At 41.0% G+C, this 23,441-nt stretch overlaps 1 protein-coding gene across 2 annotated transcripts in view; it reads left to right on the forward strand.

Moving 5' to 3' along the window:
• otud5a (OTU deubiquitinase 5a) overlaps positions 1 to 23,217 on the forward strand; it is a 37,163-nt gene extending 13,946 nt beyond the window's left edge. For both annotated transcript variants that reach the window (XM_067593447.1, XM_067593448.1), the window contains exons 3-9: positions 11,189 to 11,253; positions 11,338 to 11,494; positions 11,581 to 11,729; positions 11,827 to 12,012; positions 13,804 to 14,008; positions 15,297 to 15,368; positions 19,882 to 23,217. In XM_067593447.1, coding sequence (XP_067449548.1) covers positions 11,189 to 11,253; positions 11,338 to 11,494; positions 11,581 to 11,729; positions 11,827 to 12,012; positions 13,804 to 14,008; positions 15,297 to 15,368; positions 19,882 to 20,015 — 968 coding nt within the window. In that variant the 3' untranslated portion in view covers positions 20,016 to 23,217. The remainder of the gene's footprint in view (positions 1 to 11,188; positions 11,254 to 11,337; positions 11,495 to 11,580; positions 11,730 to 11,826; positions 12,013 to 13,803; positions 14,009 to 15,296; positions 15,369 to 19,881) is intronic.
• Positions 23,218 to 23,441: the final 224 nt, after the last annotated feature.

Here is a 23,441-nt window from a genome sequence, read left to right on the forward strand (position 1 = left end):
TTACACAAAAACACATCGTCAGCTGATCCACACACATCTGACTGCATACCACAGAAACACACACGCAGCCAATCACAAGCTGCCTGAAAATATGTTGATGTGAAAAACCAACCAACACCCTGTCAACAATCATCTGTATGTATCAGAGGTTATCTGACTGATGAACACAGTCAGTAACCAGGTTGTTTCTCTACAAAAAGCTGAGAAGAAGCCATGAAAACACGAAGCCGGACAGAGACAGTAACAGTAAAGCAACTTGATGAATGCGGCGAAGCGTATTTTCAATAATTCAATCCGACGTCCGACTGAAAATGAAACTGACACAAAGTGTTAAATTAATCTGCATCTATTTTGAGTCATTTTTTTAAGATGAAAAAAGTCCAAATTCTCTGATTCCAGCTTCTTAAAGCTGAAAAAAAATTTCTGGTTTCTTTAAGTACAGAAAGATCGAGCAGGTCGTCCACTAATCAGAAGATCGGCGGTTCGATACCCGGCTCGTTGAAGTCACAAGACACTGAATTACCCTAAATATCTCCTGATGGATGTGTCATCAGTGTGTGAATGATTAGATCCTCCTGATGAGCAGGTTGGCATCTTGCACAGCGGCCTGCCATCACTGTATGAATGTGTGTGTGAAAGTGCTTTGAGTGATCAGAAGTCTATAAAGCCGCCGTATAAATGCATCTCATTTAGTATTTATACTGAGTATCTTTGTGTTGTGGACAGAACGAGACGCTTGAAGACGTCATCTTTGGCTTTTGGGGAAACATTAACTGAGGAAATAATCAACAGATGAATCAATAAAAATGATTGTCAGCTGCAGCTTTAAACAGTTTGAAACTCCAGACTTGAGTGATGGATTCATGATCAGCTGGTGAAACAGAGCTGGACCTGAACCATGCAGAGGAAAGTTCAGACAGTACTGTGTGTGTGTGTGTGTGTGTGTGTGTGTGTGTGTGTGTGTGTGTCTGTCTGTCTGTCTGTCTGTCTGTGTGTGTGTGTGTGTGTGTGTGTGTGTGTGTGTGTGTGTGTGTGTGTGTTATGTACAGTAAGTCCGTGGTTTTTTTTTTTCTCTGCCAAACATTTGTTAACGTCTCCCATCAGAACTGTTGAGCAACAGCAGCGTCTGTCTGGTCAGAGAGACATGCTCCCAGCATGCACGGCTGCACGGTCGTGCTTTATCACAGGGAACAAGTGCAAAGAGTGTTTTCACCGCACTGAAGGCGCCCTGACACCTTTCACCTTTAAACGAAAGTACAAGTGAAAACAGTTTTCAAAGAAAGGGGGCCTGTTTTCTGAATCCTCCGTCGACTGATCTTCCAAATCAACTTGTAGAAACATCACACGTCAGATGTCTGAGTGTCCCTGAACTCACCGGCACCGTTTTCCCCCCCAAACCGCAGCACGTGATGATGATAACACGTCACTTTTAGAGAAATAAAGTCGACCACATGTCTGCGGCCAGTTTAACCGGTTCTACTGAAACGCTGCTCAGCTGACTGACCTGTGTGATTACCTACCTGCCTCTGTTGCCACGGTAACCCTGTCAGTCATTCCTGAAAAGCTCTTTCCTTCAGTCTGACAGAAATAACTCACCGCAAAAGACGTCAACAACTGATTTAGTCGTGACTCAACAATCACAGCTGTCTTTCACTCATATGATCCATCTGTCAATCAGTCAGGTGACCCAGCTGAAAGTCAACCGAAGACCCGGTAAAAATAGAGCAGGAGCTGTTTCCTCATGGTTTCAATGACAAAGTGAGGTTTGGAGAAGTTAAACAGAGAAGAGGTCACCGACCGACTTCCTGCTGTCAGAGAGTCGAACCGTCCTCACGTCGAGGCTCATCAGCCAATCAGACGTACAAAGTCGATTGATCGATTATTGCCAGCTATTGAATTAATCTGCAACTATTGACAATGGATTCATTGTTTTCAGTTGTTTTTTTTAAAGAAAAATGTCCAAATTCTCTGATTTCAGCTTCTTAAATGTGAATATTTTCTGGTTTCTTTAGTTTCTATGACAGTAAACTGAAGATCTGTAAATCTATGTTGGACTTTGGGACATTTTTCACTATTTTCTGACATTTTATGGACCAAAAAACGAATCAATAAATCGAGGAAAATGATCCAAATATGAACCGATAATGAAATGAAACGTCAGCTGCAGCATTATTCCACTATTCGTCTCATTTTATCAGTTGCATCACTGCACTTTTTCTTCTGTGGTCGCGTCAGGTTATCAAGCAGGCAGGATGTGAGTCTCGGAATCAGCAGAAACGACTGCGATGGAAACATGACGTTTAAGAAATCTGCTCACAGGAGGAGGAAGCTTTTTTTATTTCTCTTTTGAGGCAGAAAAGAAGAAAATTCTTAGGTTTCAGTTTCTCAGATGTGATGATTTTCTGTTTTCTTTCATCATCATCATCATCATCACAGACAGCTCAGACTGAAAGTGTTGCTTCATTCAAGCCTCCGTCCACCGGAACGTCTCACACACTTAAAACGAGAAGCATAAATACTCTTTTTAATATGAGCTTTATGATTTTAACATCTTTTCATTATACTGTTAATAAACTGGACTCATTTATGCTGCTTTTATCTTTTTTTGACTGATTTGCTCGTTTGGTTTTTGTGCATCGTGATTGAACTGAATAATTAACGAGTAAAAGTGTCCAATTACTTTTGAACACTTGTAATTAGGTCACTCTGTGTTAAACACACAGTTCTCTCTATATCGATGTAAACCGACTCAAATACATTAAAGCTGTTATTTTAGCCTGAAAAACAAAACGTGTCCAAACACTTCCTGTCTGGACTTCAGGTGTAGACAGGAAGTTAAAAGACAAAACATCACAGAGTCGGTTTTATTTGTCATAATCATAGCTGATGTTTAAAGATGAAAATGTTTCAGTTATGAGTCAAATATTTGATTTGAGTTAATAACTTTCAGCTGCTGATGAGTCGCTCTGTGCATGTGAAGACCCAGACGTGTGTGTGTGTGTGTGTGAGACCTCTGTTAAAGTGACCTCTGACCCGTCTTACTGTAACTTTGACGGTTACGCTGGACGTCTGTCAGTTTGTGTCCAGACAGTTTGTGTCGACAGTACAGTGTGTGTAAAGAGGAATCTCCACTGTTTCTCCACCGGCGCGTGTCTCTGTGTGTGTGTGTGTGTGTGTGTGTGTGTGTGTGTGTGTTTCCTCATCAGTGTGACCTCACCAGCTGACTGGTGTTCTGTACTGGTGTTATTAGTAACATCTGGTTTTAGGGTGGACTTTCCCTTTAGATTGACAAAGCGAACGTGCGTTTGGACGGAGCTGAAATACCGACTGTTGAGACATCACACACACACACACACACACACACACACACACACACGCGCACTGACCTCTGTCTCTGTTTGACAGCAGCAGTCCGTCTGTCTGTGTCTTTGTCTGCACTTGTTGTTTGATTGTTTGACAGTTTTGTTCTCAGTTTGTATTATCTCGAACGGTGAACAGTGAGCGTGTGCAAACACTGACGAGTGTCACGCAGCCGTGATAACGCTCATAATAAAAAACTCTGATTTTAAAGTTCATCTGGAGAAAAGTCCGGGATGTCGGACACACTGTGACATTTATATATGAGACATCATCAGCTACAGAATCTGATTTTATATTCCAGATTCTTAAATGTGAATATTTTCTGCTTTCTTTCATCGTCTATGACAGTAAACTACAGAAAGAGACGTCATGTTGACTCAGCTGACGTGTTTTCTGATATGTTATGAACCAAATGTCTAATCAACTTATCGGGGGGGAAATAACAGTCAGATGAATCCAGAATGAAAATGATTGTCAGTCGCAGCTTTAAATAGTTTGAAACTTAACAAAGTGATGAGCTGGTGAAACAGAGCTGGAGCTGAACCATGCAGAGGAAAGTTCAGACGAGTCAGATGAACAGATGAATGGATAACGACAATAACGGTTATATGATATCAATATATGATGACGTTATAGTAAATAGTGTTGCGTAATTAATGAAATTAGATCTCGATTCAGTTTGTTCTCAGTGATTCTGCCGTGTTTGTATCAGCTGCATCGAATCAAACGTCCCCTAAACAGCGTCAGTGAGTGATACGTGTGCGTTAAACGGAGGCAGAACAACGTGAATAAATCTAAACGTGTGTCAGAGACTGAAGAGTAAAATGCTGCTGCTGTATTCATCCGTTTTCATAGTTTTCCACATAAAATAAACACAGAAAAAGCAAAAACTGACATTAAGATAACGAACATACAGGAAGAAACAAGGTGCTGGCTGACGCTTACATAAACTTTACAGTTACTATAAACCTCTCTGGACATCAGGAAGCATCTGAGCCTCATCTGAAGGCTCAGAAGACGATAAAATCCATCTTAAAAACCTTCTTAAGCTTAAGAGGAGTTCAAGGATCAACGAGCAGGAGGCTGAGAGCATCTTCACAAGCTGCAGGAGGAACCAAAAACTGTTTTATTGAAGTTTTCATCGTCTCTACTTTATTCACCAACACTGAAGTTCTTTGTTAAGTGACATTTGATGTTAAATGAGTTCATGTTGAAATTACCTACAGCTGATATCACAGCTGATATCATCACCTTCAGCGCCAACAGGAAGACGACGTTAGAAGCTTTTAATGGCGTGAATGTGAAAACGCTCTTAAGTGCTTTTTTGGGAAACACATGAAGGAATTTAAAAGCGTTTGTAGAAACATTTTTAACTTCTCTAAGATCGATCGTTATCAGGAAACATTTCACAATCCTTCAACAAGCTGCAGCCACCAAGACCCAGAGTGACCTGCTGGCGTTAAAGCAGACGCCCATAGAGTGTGTGTGTGTGTGGGTGTGTGCGCGTGTGTGTGTGTGGGTGTGTGTGTGTTTGACATTAGATCACAGTCGACTCTGTTTAACAAAGAAAAGTTACTTTGCTTTTTGAAATGTGTCAAAGTTGAAGCTGACCGGTCACTGAGAGCTGGTCACTGAGAGCTGAGTCAACACACACACACACACACACACACACACACACACGTCGTAGCGGTGTGCAGTACGGTGGCTGAGCGGGGTGGGGGGGGTCATATGATCTATGTCAGGAGGTTATTTCCCTGCACTTCACAGAACAGGAAGATAAACTTCCGCAGAAGAAGAAAGGACGTGAGCCACAGCACACATCCTGTCACACCTGACGCGCTCACCTGAGGAGACGCTCTGATTGGTCGGTTTTTGCGGGGTTTTTTTACCCCCCCCCCCCCCCCTCCCACCTGGTTCAACAGCACTAACTAACAAACCCTCTGGTATCAGTTCAGTCCTGATCCCGCAGGGTGGTGTTTAAACCAAGCGCTCCTCTCGGTCAGACATGCCAGCGGTGGGCGGAGCTTCAGAGCTGATAGATTTCTGCAGAAGAAGTGCTGACGCAGGCCGAGAGGCGGTGACCTCATTCCTGCAGCTCCTGAAAAGTCTTAGAAAATATAGATTACAGCAGGAAAGAAGAAATATTACAAGAGTTTATAGAAAACTTTACTTTATTGATGTTATTGTTTATTTAACCCTTCCATGCAGCTGTTCACAAGCAGTTTTCTTATATATGCAGGTTTTACTGGTATAGTTGCACATTAGCCAACACACTGGACTCTAGTGTGTCATCCCATCTTTAAAAAAAAAAGTTCAAATATTGTTTTTCATGCCTAAAGGGGAATAAAAAATCCTGACTGAGGTCATTATAATTCATGCATGAAATGGGTTAAAGGTCATGATGCACATTAATTTACATTTACGTGTTTCAGAATCAGTGGAAATGTTTAAATTAGCTCACAATTTCACAATTTCTCACTAATTTGCATCATTTGTATCCCACTTCTTTTCTATATTTGTCTTGCTTCCACATAACTTCTGAGTAATGATGTTATTTACTCAGCAGTTAATTCTTCCTTTTCTCCACATGCACGTTAAAGGACGGGTTCACAATTGTTCCAGTGTGTGTTAAACCAGCAGTCAGGTGTCCGTATGAACAGCTGTAATCATTCCTCCTGTTCATACTGGATATTATTTCAGTGTCAGTGATGGAAACCAGCTTTCCTGTAGTTAAATAATTCCAGATAATCAGGAATAACAGTGTAAAATATTTCTGTTGGAACCAGTGATGCTGCAGCTCAGAGACAAACGTCTGTCTGGGTTCATTCTCAGTGGACTATAGTACCCACAATGCTTTGCAGTCCGCGGGCTCGTACCGGCGGACAGGGTGGAGTAGCAGTCTGCAAGGCTCAGATAAAAACTTTATCGGCATCGACGGAACCACAAACAGGATGGACGCAGTTCCCTTTTCTCAGGCCCCGCCTCTTTCTGAGAATAACAGCCAGACTGACCAATCAGAGCGCTCGCTGTGGTTTCCTGTGTGTGTCGGTGTGTGTGTGTGTGTGTGTGCGGTTTATTATTAATTCTGCAGAGGCCTATCTTGTGTTTTGTTTCTCAAGAATCAGCCGCCTCCGCTCACACCTTTCTCAGTACTCAGAAGGCCATCGTTTTCATAAATGGGAGTTTTAACCTTTACAGATGTTACAGGAAGACGCAGCTGCATCATTAGCACACCTGTACCTGCCTGATCTGTGACATCATCGCCTCCACTCAGAGCTCCACTGACAAACTTTTGACAGAGATGCAGTTATGTTGTCACATCTGTACAGAGCTGCAACAATCAGTCAATCGATTAGCTGTCAACTATTAAATTAATCGCCAACTATTTTGATGATCGATTTGTCGTTTTGAGTCATTTTTTAAGAAAAAAAAAGTCAAAATTCTCTGATTTCAGCTTCTAAAATGTGAATATTTTTTGTTTTCTTCAGTCTCTATGACAGTAAATTAAATATCTGTGTGTTGTGGACAAAACAAGACATTTTATGACGTTATATTAGTGTTTTATGAAACACTGATCGACATTTTTCACCATTTTACAGATCAAACAGCTAATCAGTTAATTGAGAAAATAACAGATGAATCAATCATCAGCCCTAGTAATGTAGTTATAATAAAAAAATCTGTTATGTTTACTAAAAAATAAAACAAATTTAGCATTATAGACTTCACTGCCTCCTCTCTAATAGATCGAGATGTATTGATTAGTATTGAAACGTGTCGTTCCGTACATTAAGGAGTCTGACGTCTGTTATTTGGATAAAGTGTCCGCATGATGGAAATCTAAAAAAAACATATTTTTCCTCTACCGGTTTACTCGATGACTCACACATCAGTAGGGAGATTCCCTCCGATTGTTTCTGACTCACACACCTGTTTATCAAGCCGGAGCGCTCCGTGCATCAGTGATTCATCGTCACACAGGAAGTTCTATAATTATATATATTTATATATATAATTAACGACCTGGAGGAAGCTGCAACTTAAAAACTAACTATTTGAGGCTCATGAAGAGTTTCAGAGCAACACTGTTTGCACTCAGCTGTTCATACGTTCATATGTCATCGGTCGGTTATTTTCTCCAACTCATGTGTGAATTGTTTTGTGGAAAACTGCAAATCGTCACATTTGAGAAGCTGGAAACATCAAATATTTGACATTTTTTGCTTGAAAAATGGCTGAAACAAATTTCTGTCAATCAACTAATCGATTAATCAACTAATCGATTAATCAACTAATCGTTACAGCTCTATTTATGCAGGGCTGCAACTAATCATCATTTTCATAATCAATTAATCTGCCGTTAATTTTCTTGAGTAATCGGTGTTTGAAATGTTATAAAATAGTGAAAAAATGTCATTGAGGCTTTCTCAGAGGTCACAGTGATGTCCGACTAACAGTCCAAAACCAAACCAGATTCAGTTTACTGAAACTGAAAAGTGTCACATCTGAGAAGCTGGAACCATCAAATATCTGTAGGGCTGCTCCCTTTAAGTCGGTGCATCAGTCTATAAGCCCCTGAGCTGAATCGCTGCAGGGTTTTTTATGCTACGTCGTTAAACAGCCAGTTTTTTTTCCCAGTGGTCATTGCAGCAAAAAATCCCCCTGCGGCCCAAAAAGGATTTTCCCTCATAGACCACCATTGTAGAAGAGACGTCTGTAAAACTGTTGACAGGACGACTCAAACTGCAGACAACATCAATTATGACTCTTTCTATTATGAACTTTTGATCCATGGAGGTTTTATGTTTGTAAAACTTTCCTCGAGCCGAGAAAAGCGATTTAAAAATCCGTGACGTCATCACAATGTAAAGTCTATGGGCCGAGCGGGAACTCGTGGGCGGGGCCAGCGGGGGAAACACTACTGCGCATATTCAGTGGGCCGCACAACACGGAAGCAAACCCGGAAGCGTGTGCACCAGCCGAGCAATTCCTATAGGACTGAATGGGCGCCGTTTTTAGTCCGGTATCCAGCTTTAATAATACATCCATGGTTGAAACACTTTAAACAGACGTGAACCAGCGTCTCTACCGTCCAGTGTGATCGACGGCGCTGTCAGCAGCCAATCAGGAGAGACGCTCCCTGCAGGATTTTATAACTGAACTAACATCAGGACGCACATTTTTTTAATTTCTCCGACGGTGGAAATCTGATGTTTTCACATCACAAATGATGAAGCAGCATTAACACACGAGTCTCATGTAGCTGTTATATCAGTTTAATGCGGGCGGCTGTAACCGCAGTAACCGAGTGGAGACATGAATAATGATATTTGAATAATATTTCTCGGGAGGCTGTTTTGAAGACTGAACTAAATGAATAATGTAAACTGTTTAGTATGTAAGAATTAAATATATGTAAGAAGATAAATATGGAGGACTGTAGATGAGAATACACGTCACTGCTTCGCCCCGCTGAGTCAGAGCGTGAAGTGCAGTGACTGTCCGGAGGGGACGCCCCGAATATTTGACATTTGCGGTTGAATAATGACTCAAACCACGAATTGATTCTCGGAGCAGATAATTTTCTGTCAACCCATCAACTAACCGCTGCGTATTACTAATAGTATCAATATGTGATTTGACTTATCGACATCTGCAAAGGTCATAACTGTAACCGCATCGACACGTACGAGCTTTTTATTGTACTTGTGACTGATACACACACACAAACACTGTGGGTGATGTGTAAGGAGATTTCCTCCATTAGTGTCTGAAACACACACCTGCTGCCTCTCAGCCGTGGCTCGGAGTGTGTGTGTTAGTTTTGTTATGAGTGTTAACACGTTTCGATGTGTTGTGGCTTTCAGTGTGTGTGTGTGTGTGTGTGTAGTTATCACCGAGAGGCCTGACCTCCTTCTCCTGCACCATCAACAACATCTTAGCTAACTGACTTTACACACATACAAGCACACACACACACACACGCACGCGGCGCTGATGAGAAAGCGGAAGTTGGTGTGTTGGGGGGGCTGCAGGGGGGTTCTGAGAATCACCGCGGACCATGTGACTTTCTGGAAATCAGACCGAAGCGATGCTCGTTTACATACTGCTACCTCCTACAGGAAGTGTATGTGTGTGTGTGTGTGTGTGTGTGTGTGTGTGTGTGTGTGTGTGTGTGTGTGTGTGTGTGTGTGTGTGTGTGTGTGTGTGTGCGGTCCTAGCAACCAACCAGACTGTAAAAGATGAAAATTAGAGTCAAGGTTCAATTTATTAATTTTTGTTTTAATCAGCAAAAAGAGAAAAAGGGACAGTTTTCAACGCTCTGCAGAGCTGCAACGATTATTTTCATCACTGATCTATTTTATCAGTCAGTAGTTTGGTCGATAAAACCTCAGAACAGTTAAAATGTCCACCACATTTTCCTAGAAGTCGAGGTGACGTCATCAAATGTATTTTTTCTGACAAACGGTAAGAGAAGGAAAAACAGCAAATTATTACATTTGAGATGCTGGAAACATCTAATTTTTGATATTTTTCCTTGAAAAGTGACATAAGTGATCAATTATCAAAAAAGTTGCAGATGCATTCGAATGATTTATTATTGACTAGTTATTGCGGCTCTAATGCAACGTGTGACTCATGTCTACAGACCTGCAATATGAAACAGATATGTTTGTTTATAAAATGTCAGAAAACCGACCTTTATAATCTCATACAGCTCAAGTTGACGTCTTCAGATCAACAACCCAACAGTTTACTGTCATATATGACAGAGAAAAACTTCAAATCCTCACATTTCAGAAGCTGCAACTAGCACATTTTTTGGCTTTTTTGTTTAAAAAAATGACTGAAACTGTTATTCAATGATCAAAATAGTTTCAGATTAATATTCTGTCGATCGATTAATCAACTAACCGTCGGAGCTTTTAGTTGTAATAACTCAAACCCACAATTTCAACATTTTACACATTATGGAAAATAAAATTCAAATGAATCTTCAGCATCAGTGTTAGAGCAGCATGTTACTGTTGTAGCTGCTGGAGGTGGAGCTAGTTTACACTACTTTATATACAGTTAGCTAGTTTAGTCCAGTGGTTCCCAACCTAGGGGTCGGGCCCCTACAAAGGGTCAGCAGATAAATCTGAGGGGTGGTGAGATGATTAATGGGAGAGGAAAGAAGAAAAAACAAAGTTCTGATACACAAATCTGTTTTCAGTTTTTGGACTTTTTCTCCAATCTTTGATTTTTGCTGAAATATTGGATCATTTGAACATTTATTGAAATGAAAGCATGTGAGAAGTTTAGAGGGAAAAATCACTATTTGGTGGAGCTGTTAACAACTCATAGACATGTGAAATGTGACCCCGACTACACACTGCTTTTTGTAAGACGTCAAAAGACAAAAAGGTTGGAAACCACTGGTTTCATCTTTAACAATGTGTTGTATTTTAAAAGCTTGTTATATTATCCATTGTGTCAAATCTTCATCTGAAAAGTAACTAAAGCTGTCAAATAAATGTAGTGGAGTAGAAAGTACAATATTTCCCTCTGAAATGTAGAAAGTAGCATCACATGGAAATACTCAAGTAAAGTACAAGTACCACAACATTGTATTTAAGTACAGTACTTGAGTAAATGTACTTAGTTACTTTCCACCACTATAAATAATAAAATCAAATATGTCCAAACACGTGTCTGTTGAACTGTACAGGACAGATGATCCACTTTAGGTTTTGGCCCAACAGAAAACAGGAATAAACGCGTCTATAAACAGACTGTATCTATGATCCTCAGCTGGACTAACTATCTCTCTCTGTGTGTCTCTCAGCTGATCAGGTCTACGGAGATCAGGACATGCATGAAGTGGTCAGAAAACACTGTATGGACTATCTGGTGAGTCAGTCTGACCCGGGTCATGTTCCTTCCTGCTGGAGGACTCGGTCTGTCACGGTCTGACTGTTGTATTTTCCTTCTCAGATGAAGAACGCCGACTATTTCTCCAACTACGTGACAGAGGACTTCACCACATACATCAACAGGAAGAGGAAAAACAATTGCCACGGCAACCACATCGAGATGCAGGCCATGGCCGAGATGTACAACAGACCGGTGGAGGTGTACCAGTACAGCACAGGTGAGTCTCTCTGTCCAATAAGAGCCTCTAGCTCTGTCATCAGCCAATCACTGACCCCCCTCCTCCTCCTCCTCCTCCTCCTGCAGAGCCAATCAACACGTTCCATGGCATCCACCAGAACAACGACGAGCCAATCAGAGTGAGCTATCACCGCAACATTCACTACAACTCTGTAGTGAATCCCAACAAGGCCACGATCGGGGTCGGACTGGGACTGCCCGCCTTCAAACCAGGGGTACGCACACACACACACACACACACACACACACACACCTGAACCAGACACATGTAAACCAGTAGACTGACTGAGACCCTCCTCCTCCTCCCCCCAGTACGCAGAGCAGTCTCTGATGAAGTCGGCCATCAAGACGTCGGAGGAGTCGTGGATCGAGCAGCAGATGTTGGAGGACAAGAAGAGAGCGACGGACTGGGAGGCCACCAACGAGGCCATCGAGGAGCAGGTGGCCCGGGAGTCCTACCTGCAGTGGCTGCAGGACCAGGAGAAACAGGGCAGACAGGTGAGGAGGAGGAGGAGGAGGAAGCTTCTTCAAACTGAAATAGAGTTGTGTAGTGAGAGGCTGCTGGTTCCTGAAATGTTTCCTCGTTCTGATTAATGTCACTGAACATTTGGCGGACCGCTAAGAATACTACAATACCCATGAGTCTCGGCCACCGCAATGCAACGGAGATGAAACAATGGGCACAAATCAGAGCGTAATGAACTCATAACGCTTTGTTGTTGAACTTGTAAACAAAAGGCGTCGCCATGGTTACTGATCTCACTCAAAAGTGACCCAGAAATTAAGAGTAAATTGATTCACGCTGCAGATTGAATCGTAATCTTTAGCTTCTGCCGGCCTGTAGGCGGCGCATGTATGTGACCCAATTTTAAGCTCTGTGATTGGCTGTTTCTTGCTGAAATGCACCTTGGGAGTTGTAGTTAATCTCTACTGCAAAACTTTTATGTCCGCAGTCTCGCACCTTTGACCTTTTACTAAAGAACCAGATATTTTCTGACATAGTTCATGTTTTGTTCTGATGATTGAACCAGGATGAAACTGTAGAAGAGAGAACTGAGAGTCACATAATATCGTCTTTGAGAAAAATGAATGAGACTTTTACTTCTGGAAGCTGAAATGACTCCTTAAAGCTTGTTTTTCAGTTCACTATTCAGGTTGTGAAAACAGCTGTATGACGTCTTTTTAAGATATATTTCGGGGGCATTTTATGTCTTTATTAGATAGTGACAGCTGAGAGATGACATGAAACAAGAGGAGAAAGACGGACGGCAACAGTCTGCTGAACCAGGGACATCGTGCTTATGAGATGTGTGTGAACTAGTGGGCTACGTCTTTAAGTTTCTACATGACTAATGAGTAAATATGGGGAAAAAATGAAGAAGTGATCCTGAAATGAGTGACGTCGTGACATCGTAGTGATATCAGGCTTGAAGACTATTAATGTTCGCTACGCTGGGGGAAATTTTTAAACACAAGTCTTTGTCTGTGTTTCAGCTCTCTGCTCAGACTAAAACACAGACTAAAACGGCCTCCAGAGTGTAAATCTTAAAACATCAGCTCTGTGGTTTAGTGCATACGAGGAAAAACTGAGCTTTGGTTAAAATGTTGATGAAAAGCTGCTCAGTGAGGCACAAGAGTCTGTGAGTCAGCGAAGTGAAGAACTTTATGTCATCTTTAACTGTCTGTGGTCGTTCATGTTAAATGTCAGTTCAGCCGATCGCACTCAGAGTTCAAGCTCTGCGATTTATTCACTGTTTCATTGTCTGACAACAAAAACAGAACAAATATGTAAATGAGAGGAACTAAACAGCAAATTCAGCTGCATTAAAACACATTACAGACATGAGAGTATCAAACTGAACATCTAGCTGAGTATTTCCCCAAAACATTGAACTATTCCAATACCCTTAATGTCATCAGTTACACATCATTAAACTGTTGTCTGTTACCTGGTAAATAGTGTCTGTACACTCGTGTAAAGATGGTTAGTTATGGAAAGAAACACCACTCCTGTACTGTTTGGATAGTTTTAAAAGTTGGCGGTTGAATTTTGTCTTTTTGTCGTTCAAATCACCAACAGAGTGATGAGTTTGTAAATAAACATCTGCATTATTTGCACTGGTCATCTCTGAGCCTTCATATCTACACAGCAGTCGGGTTCTAACTAGTGTCAGCTGTTGGACAGGAAGTAGCGGCTACATGTCAACACGTTAATCTGTTTAATCAGTGAACATTCAGCTCTGACTTTACAGTGTAACATTAACTGGACAACATCGTGTGTGTTTTCAGCCCCGTAAGGCCAGCGCCACCTGCAGCTCGGCGACAGCGGCGGCCTCCAGCGGCCTGGACGACTGGAGCGCCAGGTCGCCGCGGCAACGCGACTCAGACCCTTCCCACTCCGACCTCACAGCTGCTCCGGCGACCAACAACAAGCCCCCCTCCCCTGCCGGAGCCGCCCTCATCCTGAGCAAACCCCCCTCCCCCTGCGCACCAGGTAACACACACACACACACACACACACGTGTCTGTATATGTGTACTTGTGAGGACCTTCACTCTAAACCTCAGTCTGGACCCTCAAACTGCCTTCTGAAAGTCTACTGGTTAAACAAAGACAAACACAAATATAGACCTGCAAGAGCACACAAACACACCTGGCAGTATTTTAAACTGGCTACAAAGTCTTTTTTTTGCATTTTAAACTTTTATCAGAGATGTAAAAGTAGAGAGATGACAGGAAGTGAGGGGAAAGGAAGAGGGGAGACTCTTTTGATGGGACACTACGACCTGCAAGTTGAGGGTCACATGACTGACGGTGGTAGCCACGCTATCAACAAACAAGAGCAAACAAGTCTGTTCATCTCATGATCAAAGTTTTTATATTTTAAAATTTTTGAATAGAGGTGAAAGAATAAAGAAATGGATGTTTAACAGCTTTACTGCATTTTTTCTCGTTCTGCACTTCGTCAAGTAGACGAGCTAGCAAGGCTATCGAAAACTAGCCCACCTTCGGGCTGCATCCGTCGGTCACATGACCCTCGCCTCGACATTGTGCGGGCGTCCTGACTGACCTGTAGGTGTAACCTAGCGCGGTGACAAAGATGGGATCCATCACCGGCTTCCCACCTACAAACACGTCACCTCGTGTCATTCGCACAAATTTCACCATCAGGTTGACGCCTTTGTAGCAACGTGTGGCGTTCCAGTGACTTTCTATGCAATTGTGCTGCTTCTAAAATTAGAAACACAGAACGCACGATTAAACATGAACACTAAAACCTGTTTCTCCTGCCGTGTTCATGTCATTTCAGTGTGACTGTACATCACAATTATGTCTAGGTTAAAGCTGAAAACCTTGTGGGCGTTATCATTTTTATTTAAATTGCGGTGATGTGTTTTTAGATTACAAGGTTTTACTGTTTAGTTTTATGTTGAATATTCTTGTGCTTCCTTATGTTTCTTTGTCTTTTAACATCTTGGAAATAAGTGTTTTCACTGTAGCTTGGATTTTGTTTTTGTGTCTGTAATCTATAAATAAATCATATCATACAACATACAAAATAAACAAACACAAAGTCCGTTGTTCAAGGTAACTGAACTCAAATTTAATGAATATAGTTTTATATTATCAGTGAGAAGACAGTATGAGCTGTGATGGATGGAGGTCGTCTGTATTGGAACCATCCTGTCACACTGGTGTGTACAGGTGACACAAAGCTTACCTGTCTGATATCTGTGTGTGTGTGTGTGTGTGTGTGTGTGTGTGTGTGTGTGTGTGTGTAGGTCCCAGTAATCAGAGTCGTCATCATTTGGAGTACAGAGCCATCATGCAGGAGATGTCGCCTACAGCGTTTGGTAAGTCAAACACACACACAGTTGACTGTTACTGTAGCCTCTGCAGGTCAGGTGTTTTCAGACAGCGAGTGTTTACAGCGACTGTGTCTTCTGGCCGGCAACATCTTTGTATTTCTGTAATTTGATTGGATTAAAACAGAGGAATGGTTATCGATATGACATGATTAATATATCAACAATCATCCTAAATGTTTTGGAGTTTTTTGTCCCTGAACTGTGAAGCTGAACTTGTTGAACTTGTTGAACTTATTTATTTGTTCTCCTCTGATGACAAGCTGTGGTTTCTGTGTTTGTCGTGGTGAAATGAAAAGCTACAACAGCACGTGAGAAAAGTAGAACCATCATCACCTCAGATGATGAATTGTGCACGTTCACAAGAGCGGCAGTCAGGGCGACTCTGCCTTCACTCCTGTAGCCGTCGTGTCTACATCGGAAACAACAGAGACAGCAACCGCTCGCTGTCTGAAAGCACCTTTTAATGTTTCTGCTGTTCAGTACTAATGTCTCTACTGCTCACTATTACTGTTTCCACTGCTCACTACTACTGTTTCCAATGCTCACTACTACTGTTCCCACTGCTCACTACTACTGTTTCTACTGCTCACTGCTACTGCTCAATGCTACTGTTTCTACTGCTCACTGCTACTGCTCAATGCTACTGTTTCTACTGCTCACCATTAGTTCTCACTGCTACTGCTCAATGCTACTGTTTCTACTGCTCACCATTAGTTCTCACTGCTACTGCTCAATGCTACTGTTTCTACTGCTCACCATTAGTTCTCACTGCTACTGCTCAATGCTACTGTTTCCACTGCTCACTACTACTGTTCCCACTGCTCACTACTACTGTTTCTACTGCTCACTGCTACTGCTCAATACTACTGTTTCTACTGCTCACTTTTACTGTTTCCACTGCTCACTACTACTGTTTCCAATGCTCACTACTACTGTTCCCACTGCTCACTACTACTGTTTCTACTGCTCACTGCTACTGCTCAATGCTACTGTTTCTACTGCTCACTGTTACTGCTCACTATTACAATACTACTGTTTCTACTGCTCACTGCTACTGTTACTACTGCTCACTACTACTGTTACTACTACTCACTATTACTGCTCACTATTACGGTTTCTACGGCTCACTACTACTGTTACTACTGCTCACTACTACTGTTACTACTACTCACTATTACTGCTCACTGCTACTGTTTCTAATACTCACTATTACTGCTCACTGCTACTGTTTCTAATGCTCACTATTACTGTTTCTAATGCTCACTACTGCTGTTACTACTGCTCACTACTACTCCTAATACTGCTCACTACTACTCTTACTACCACTCACCACTGCTGTTACTACTGCTCACTACCGCTCACTACTGCTCTTACTACCACTCAATACTACTGTTACTACTGCTCACTACTGCTCAATACTACTCTTACTACTGCTCACTAGTACTGTTACTAATGCTCAATTTTGGCTAGCCATGGCTAGCCACTGCTGTTTGTGCTACCACGGTTACTAACGCCATCACGGCTACTGTCAGTAGTGGAAAGTAACTAAGTACATTTATTTCCATGTTATGCTACTGTGTACTTCTACTCTACTACATTTCAGAGGGAAATATCGTACAATTTACTACACTAAATGTATTTGATTACTTAATACGATATGATCAACAAATAATTCTGATGCACTTCTCTGGGTTTATATACTGCTGGGTAGTTTGTGAATTTCCCCCGGAGATCAATCAAGTCTTATTTCAATAATTATCCAAAAATCCAATAATAATCTAATAAAATAATGATCATTATTTTGAGAAGGGACATTTTGCATAATGAGTGCTTTTGGTACTTTAAAGAGGACATATTCTACACATCTCCTTGGCATGACAACAAAGAAACATCTTAGCAACAGCCTTAGCAACCACCGCAGCAATCAGCGCAGCAATAGCCTTAGCAACCACCGCAGCAACCACCTTAGCAACCACCGCAGCAACCATCGCAGCAACAAAGCGGATGTGCGTTAATGAAAGCGTGACGAGATGACGTCAATAATGATGTCAGTAAAACGCGAATGAAGCATCAGGGCTGCTGAGCCCTGGGCTTCGTCTTACAGGCAGTATTTTTACATACGTTCACCTGAAGATTTAAAACTTTGACCATGTTTAACATCCGACATCAGAACAGGACAGAAATGATAGAAAATCACTAAAAGCTGAATATGTCCCCTTCAAAATAACGTAACTCTACACAGAATAGAAGTTATTTATATATATAATATAACTTATTTTGATAGTCACAGGAGATGTTAAACATAGCCATATTTTACTTTGAAGTTCCTGTTTTAGCAAACAAATACCTAAAATAGGGAATATGGTAAATAAATAATCTATAATCCATGATTTTCTGTTTATTTTTCAGCACAAATAACTAATAAGAGCTCCACCTTAAAGACAGAATCTTGTGCACAGATGTGTTTAATAAGATACCAGTAGATTAATCGTTACTGAGTTAAATATAACAATCAATCATGATATTCATTTTCTCTGATATGACTCAGCAGTAACTGAGTACATGCTACCAGTAACAAGAGTAACTCATCTTAATGTACTCTCCCTGCAGCAGTCAGTTGTGTTGCTGTCAGTCAGTCTCTGTTGTTTACTGTCAAAACTCAGCCTGAGTCAACAGGAAGCAGCGGAGTAGGGCGTGTGTGTGTGTGTGTGTGTGTGTGTTTGTGTGTGATTGTGTGTCTGCGTGTGTGTGTGTGTGTGTTTGTGGGTTATCCGAGGTGAAGCACAGGCCAGTGTCACTCTGTGAAAACAGTTTCATTGTTGTCTCTATCTAACAACTGAGACCTTTATCAGATGTTTACAGCACAACTGTTAACAATTAGTAATTTTATCAAAGGACAGGACGCTTTTGAACTCTAACCAAGATGTTTCTGCTTGTTAGTCATTCTACTGTTGTGTTTTCTTGGGACACAGTCGTGAGTTGTTACCCAGAACTCCTTCATCGCTGAACACGATTTCTCCTCATCGCTCCTGCAGGGTTTTTCCTGCTTGATTGTTTATGTGGATCCTCATTAGTTGGTAGAATACATAACAATATAGTTACATTATCATTACATCCAACAATAAAATTACATAACAAGAAAATAACTCAATCGAACAATTTCAAAATAAAACAACAATAAGAAAGTCAGTTCATCTAAACATGCAAATTGCAAAAAAATAAATAAATGAATAATATCAACTATTTTATGTATTGATTTTTGCAGGCATGTCTTAAAGAATAATATCTTTAGCTGCTTCTTTATATGTTTTTTGGGGGTTTTTTTGGTAAATTTTTGAGGTATAAACTTTTAATTTGAAATGATTGAACTAAAAAGTAAAAAATTCTACTAATTAAATGCAGCTGAACCCTTAATTAACACCCAGAGTCCTACAAAAATGTCCAAATCAAAACTGTAAGAGGGGTTACAGCTAAATTAAGCTGATTATTTTTTTATTTATCTATATCTATATCTATTAAAAGTTCATTTTTATGTTGAAATGACGACAAGGTGACGACCAGTAGGACAGAACATGTGTTTTGGTGCTGCAGCTGCAAACTAAACAGTAAATGCAGGAAAATTAATGAAAAAAAATCCTCATTTATGTCTTTAAAATAAAATAAAAATCCATATTTATTATTAACTTCTTAAATAGTCCTTAAATCTCAAAACAAACTAATACAAAATGGGCTTTTTGGTTTGGTTTGCTAGAAAATCACACAAGTCATACGAGTCCAGTTAACAAACTGCGCTGAGAAGCTGTGTGTGAAGTTCGCAGGACTTTGGAGAAATGTGAGGCAGCGAGTTGAAGTCCACTGAAAACATGGCGAGATGCTTCAACCTCCGCCTGCACTTATTAAAGGACGGGTTCACAACGTTTCAAGTGTGTCTTTAAAACAACAGTCAGGAGTCCAAAAAGAACATTGAAACCTGTTTTTTCTCACTGTAATCATTCCGACCGTTAGACTTTCCCTTCATAATACACCTACAGATGCTGATCTTTGCAGCTGCAGGGCGGGGTTTGCAAAAATCCCTCTTTTGAAACCTAAAATGTTTTCAGTAACATTTCTTATTTTTTTCACTCCATATAGGATCAATAGTTGTGTGTGTGTTGATGTGTAGCTGACGTCTTTATGAAGCGTTCCCCAATTAAGTGTGTTTACAGCCATCTGTTTTTTCAATTTGCACATAAAAAACCCGAGTAGAAGAAGAAGTTTCAAAGAATTTGTGTCAAAACTCAGACTCCTTTGAGTCATACAGTTCCAGTCAGAAGTTTGGACACCTTCCCATTCACTTCAATTAGAAAGTGTGTCAAAGGTTTGAGTGGTGATTTATGACTCAGTTAAATCTGAACACACCCATGACACACATGTATGATACGCAGTTTTAGTTTCAGTATGACCTACACTTCCCTATAATAACATATCAAATAAACCTCCATAAATCTGTGTGTGTCAGGTCTGACAGACTGGGAGGACGATGAGATTTTGGCGTCGGTACTGGCCGTCTCTCAGCAGGAGTACCTGGACAGCATGAAACACCAGAGCACCGCCATGCATCGAGAGCGGGAGCCGTCACCTGACAGCAGCTGATAGCCGGCCGACACTCACAAACACACACACACACACACACATACACACGCACAACGATGACCTTTGACCCCCCCTCCTCCCCCCTTCTTCCCACCTCTACCCCCCTCCCTCCGCCCCTCTTGAACCCCCCCCCCCTCACCTCTGACCTGCAGAAGGAGATCGACCAGGGAAAAAAATAAACACAAAACAAAGAGATGCACACTTGTTTCTTTTCTCCAGACCGTCACGTTTCAACTCAACCACTCATCCGTCTCTCCATTCTGTCGTCTCCTCTTCCTTCCCTTCTTTCCTCACTTCTCATTTCCTCTTTCTACCCATAACACCCCCCCCCCCCTCCAGCCAACAGTGATCCAGCATTATCAGGAACCCCCCCTCCCCTCCCACCACCACCAATACCTTTTTTCATTTCCTGGTTACCACTCAGATGGAGCTCGGTCTTAATGCTGATTTGGGATCAGTTGTGATACATTTAAACATCATATTTGGCAGCTTTCACCACGCAACACTGAGACGACTGAGACCTCAAGTCACAGTTAATGACACAGGACATCTGCTGCACGTGTGCAAAACAACAATACCTATGTGCTGACAGGAAGTGATGAACACATGGAGAAATAGAAAACTGTGGAAAACTATTGTTGTGATATGCAAATTGTTTTCTGGTGGGACAAACAAGTTTACGTGAGGAGTTCAGGGCCGGATGTAGACATGCACACTTTTTTACTTAAAATATTATTTAAATGATTAATCAGTTATCAAAATTGTTGCTATAGTCTGTCATATGGACGCTCGCAGCTCTGTAGACCTGTATACTATAATTTGAGCCTTAGTTAACAGTTATTAACCAACATAACCTCAGTGCTTTATCTTGACAACAATCCAAGACCTGAAACCTACATAATACAGTCCTGCCATCTCCAAAAACCTGAACATTTCTGTCACTGAGCTCGTTAGAGAAGAATGTGGAAAATACAAATTTGCAGAATGGGAGGAAATCTTCTTAACAACTTTTAAGGTGTAAAAATGGCCTCAGGTACGTGTAAAGTAAAAAAAAAAAAACTGACCAAACAAGCTCAAGACAAACCATCAAAGACGGTGCTGTAGAAGTAAACGCCACAAGATATATAAAGGAAACTGCCATTTTATTCAGTAGTGCTGCTGTAATGAAGCTTCTGGCCACCAGTGGCAGCACTGAGCAGCACGCTAGTCGGTGAGCGACGAAGAAATCCCGCACCGTCTTTGATTTTAAATGGTTTGTCATGACTTAAATTGGAGACTGAATTCTTGTTTTGTTTTTTTTTTAACATCTAAAAAGTTGTTAACATGATAGCTTACCTTTGGATGGGTTTGTGTTTTCTTTTCAGCACTTTCAGAAAAATATGATTTGTACAATAGCAAGCTAAGCTTACTAGTTAGCTTCTTCAGCATGAGTTAGTTTTCTATAATTTTGTGCTTCATTGTGGATTTGCACATGTGCAGTAAAAACCACGCCTTATTGTTAAGTGTGACAGAAGGTCTTGAGTTGGTAGGGGACAGCAGTTGGGACGAGATAACCACTACCAAGAAACACTTAGCATTACCCAGTTAGCTTGCTGGCAGAAACTTATTAAACAGGGTTGAATTAAAACTACTACACACTACTACAACTGTGTTAGTTGTTAGGTGCAGCACACAATTCTAGTGAAGTCTGAAGTTATGAAATATTGCTTCTTACCTACCAAAAACAGGCTTTCCTTAACTCGTTAGCTAGCTAGCAAACACAACAAAAACAATTGTAAACAGTTAAAGGTCAGAGTCACTTTTAAACCAAACTCTTCAACCACTGTGGTAGACAAACAGCCTAGCTAGGTAACAAAACAAACATAAAGTCAATGCTTTAATTAATAGTTAGGAACAATATTTGCTAACTAGCTGCTAATCTACTATCAGTGACTTACTTTGGCTAGCTCACACTAGTGATGACAAGTGTTAAAATAAGAAAACAAAGGGAACTTAAAACAGTAACAGCAGGTCAGAGCGTACGTTTTCAAGGCTTCAACCTCAACACGTTTGAAATATTTAACCGTGGACTTCAAGTAACAATTCGTTTTGCTTTTTAAGCTAACAAAAATTAGCATTCCAATAAATGACATTTACTTGGAATTCATGAGGGAATAAAGCATAAGTTGAATATATATAAGACAACATACTGTTATGAAAATCACTTATTTAACTTGAGAGTGACTAGATTTAGACATTTCTTTCGTTAGCTCTGTGGCTATCAGAACAATTTCTTTTGATGAGGAACCAAAATTGGAGTGACCATCAGCCTAAACGTTGTTTATTTATTATCACATAGCCTGAGATAGCATTAGCTCGCTCTGATCACTGCCATCACCTGAAGTCTTATTTGGTTTTAAACATTTGGCAGGCTAGCACAGTGGCTATTAGGGCCATTGTTTTCAATGAGGAATGCTAATCGGACCCAGAAAGACAGGTTGGAGAAAGCCAAGTTAGCAAGCTATCACCCGAAGTCTTACTATGTTTTAAAGCTAGTTAGCTAACGGGCTAACAAGCTGGATTGCCGTTAGCAAAAATGTTTCCCCCCTCTACTCATTGGCAGCCACTTTGTATGAGGAATGCAGTCTAAATCAGCATCCTGTAGGCTACGTTAGCGTTCTTTTTAGAGAGTAAGCTATCACCTGAAGTTCAAAGCTAGTTCCTGTTAACATTACTTGCTAACAAGCCACATTTCCGTTAGCTTAGCTGCAAATCACCCCTAATTCTTACTCATCTTGTAGCTCCCACCGGCAGCCATTATGTGTGAGGAACGCTAATCAGAAATGAAAAAGACGACCCATCTGTATCAGTGTCCTGTAGGCTACGTTAGCATGCTCTTTAGCGAGCAAGCTATCACCTGAAGTCTTATTATTTTTTTTAAAGCTAGTTCCTGTGGTTTCCAGGTTTCTAACACCGCTAACAAGCTCCATTACAGTTAGCTTAGCTGCTGATAGCAACATCTTTTCCCTCCATCATCTTCCCAGCTCCCACTGGCAGCCATTTTGTGTCTACGGACATACTTTTACTTTCCATCATTAGCTGGGAAATAAAACGCCTCTTCAATATCCAGCAGTGACTTCACCGTCTGTAACACCGCCTCCATCTTTCTCCTCCTTTTTCTGCTCCTCTTCTTCCTCTTCCTCCCCACCGTCACCTCCATCATCGACATCATCATCGGACTTATTTAGCTGCATGTTTAATTGACCACGACCAATATCATAGAGAAAAAGCGACAAATAAAAAAAAGGAGAGAAAAAAAATAGAGAATTGTCATACTTATCCTCTTAATGATTGATTATTGTTGTTATTATTAATAATATAAGTTTGTTTTATTTTATTTTCTTGTTTGGGATGAAAATACCTTTTTTTCTTGGAATAAAAAGAGGA

The sequence above is a fragment of the Thunnus thynnus genome, chromosome 6 (assembly GCF_963924715.1).
Source record: "Thunnus thynnus chromosome 6, fThuThy2.1, whole genome shotgun sequence".
Lineage (NCBI taxonomy): Eukaryota > Metazoa > Chordata > Actinopteri > Scombriformes > Scombridae > Thunnus > Thunnus thynnus.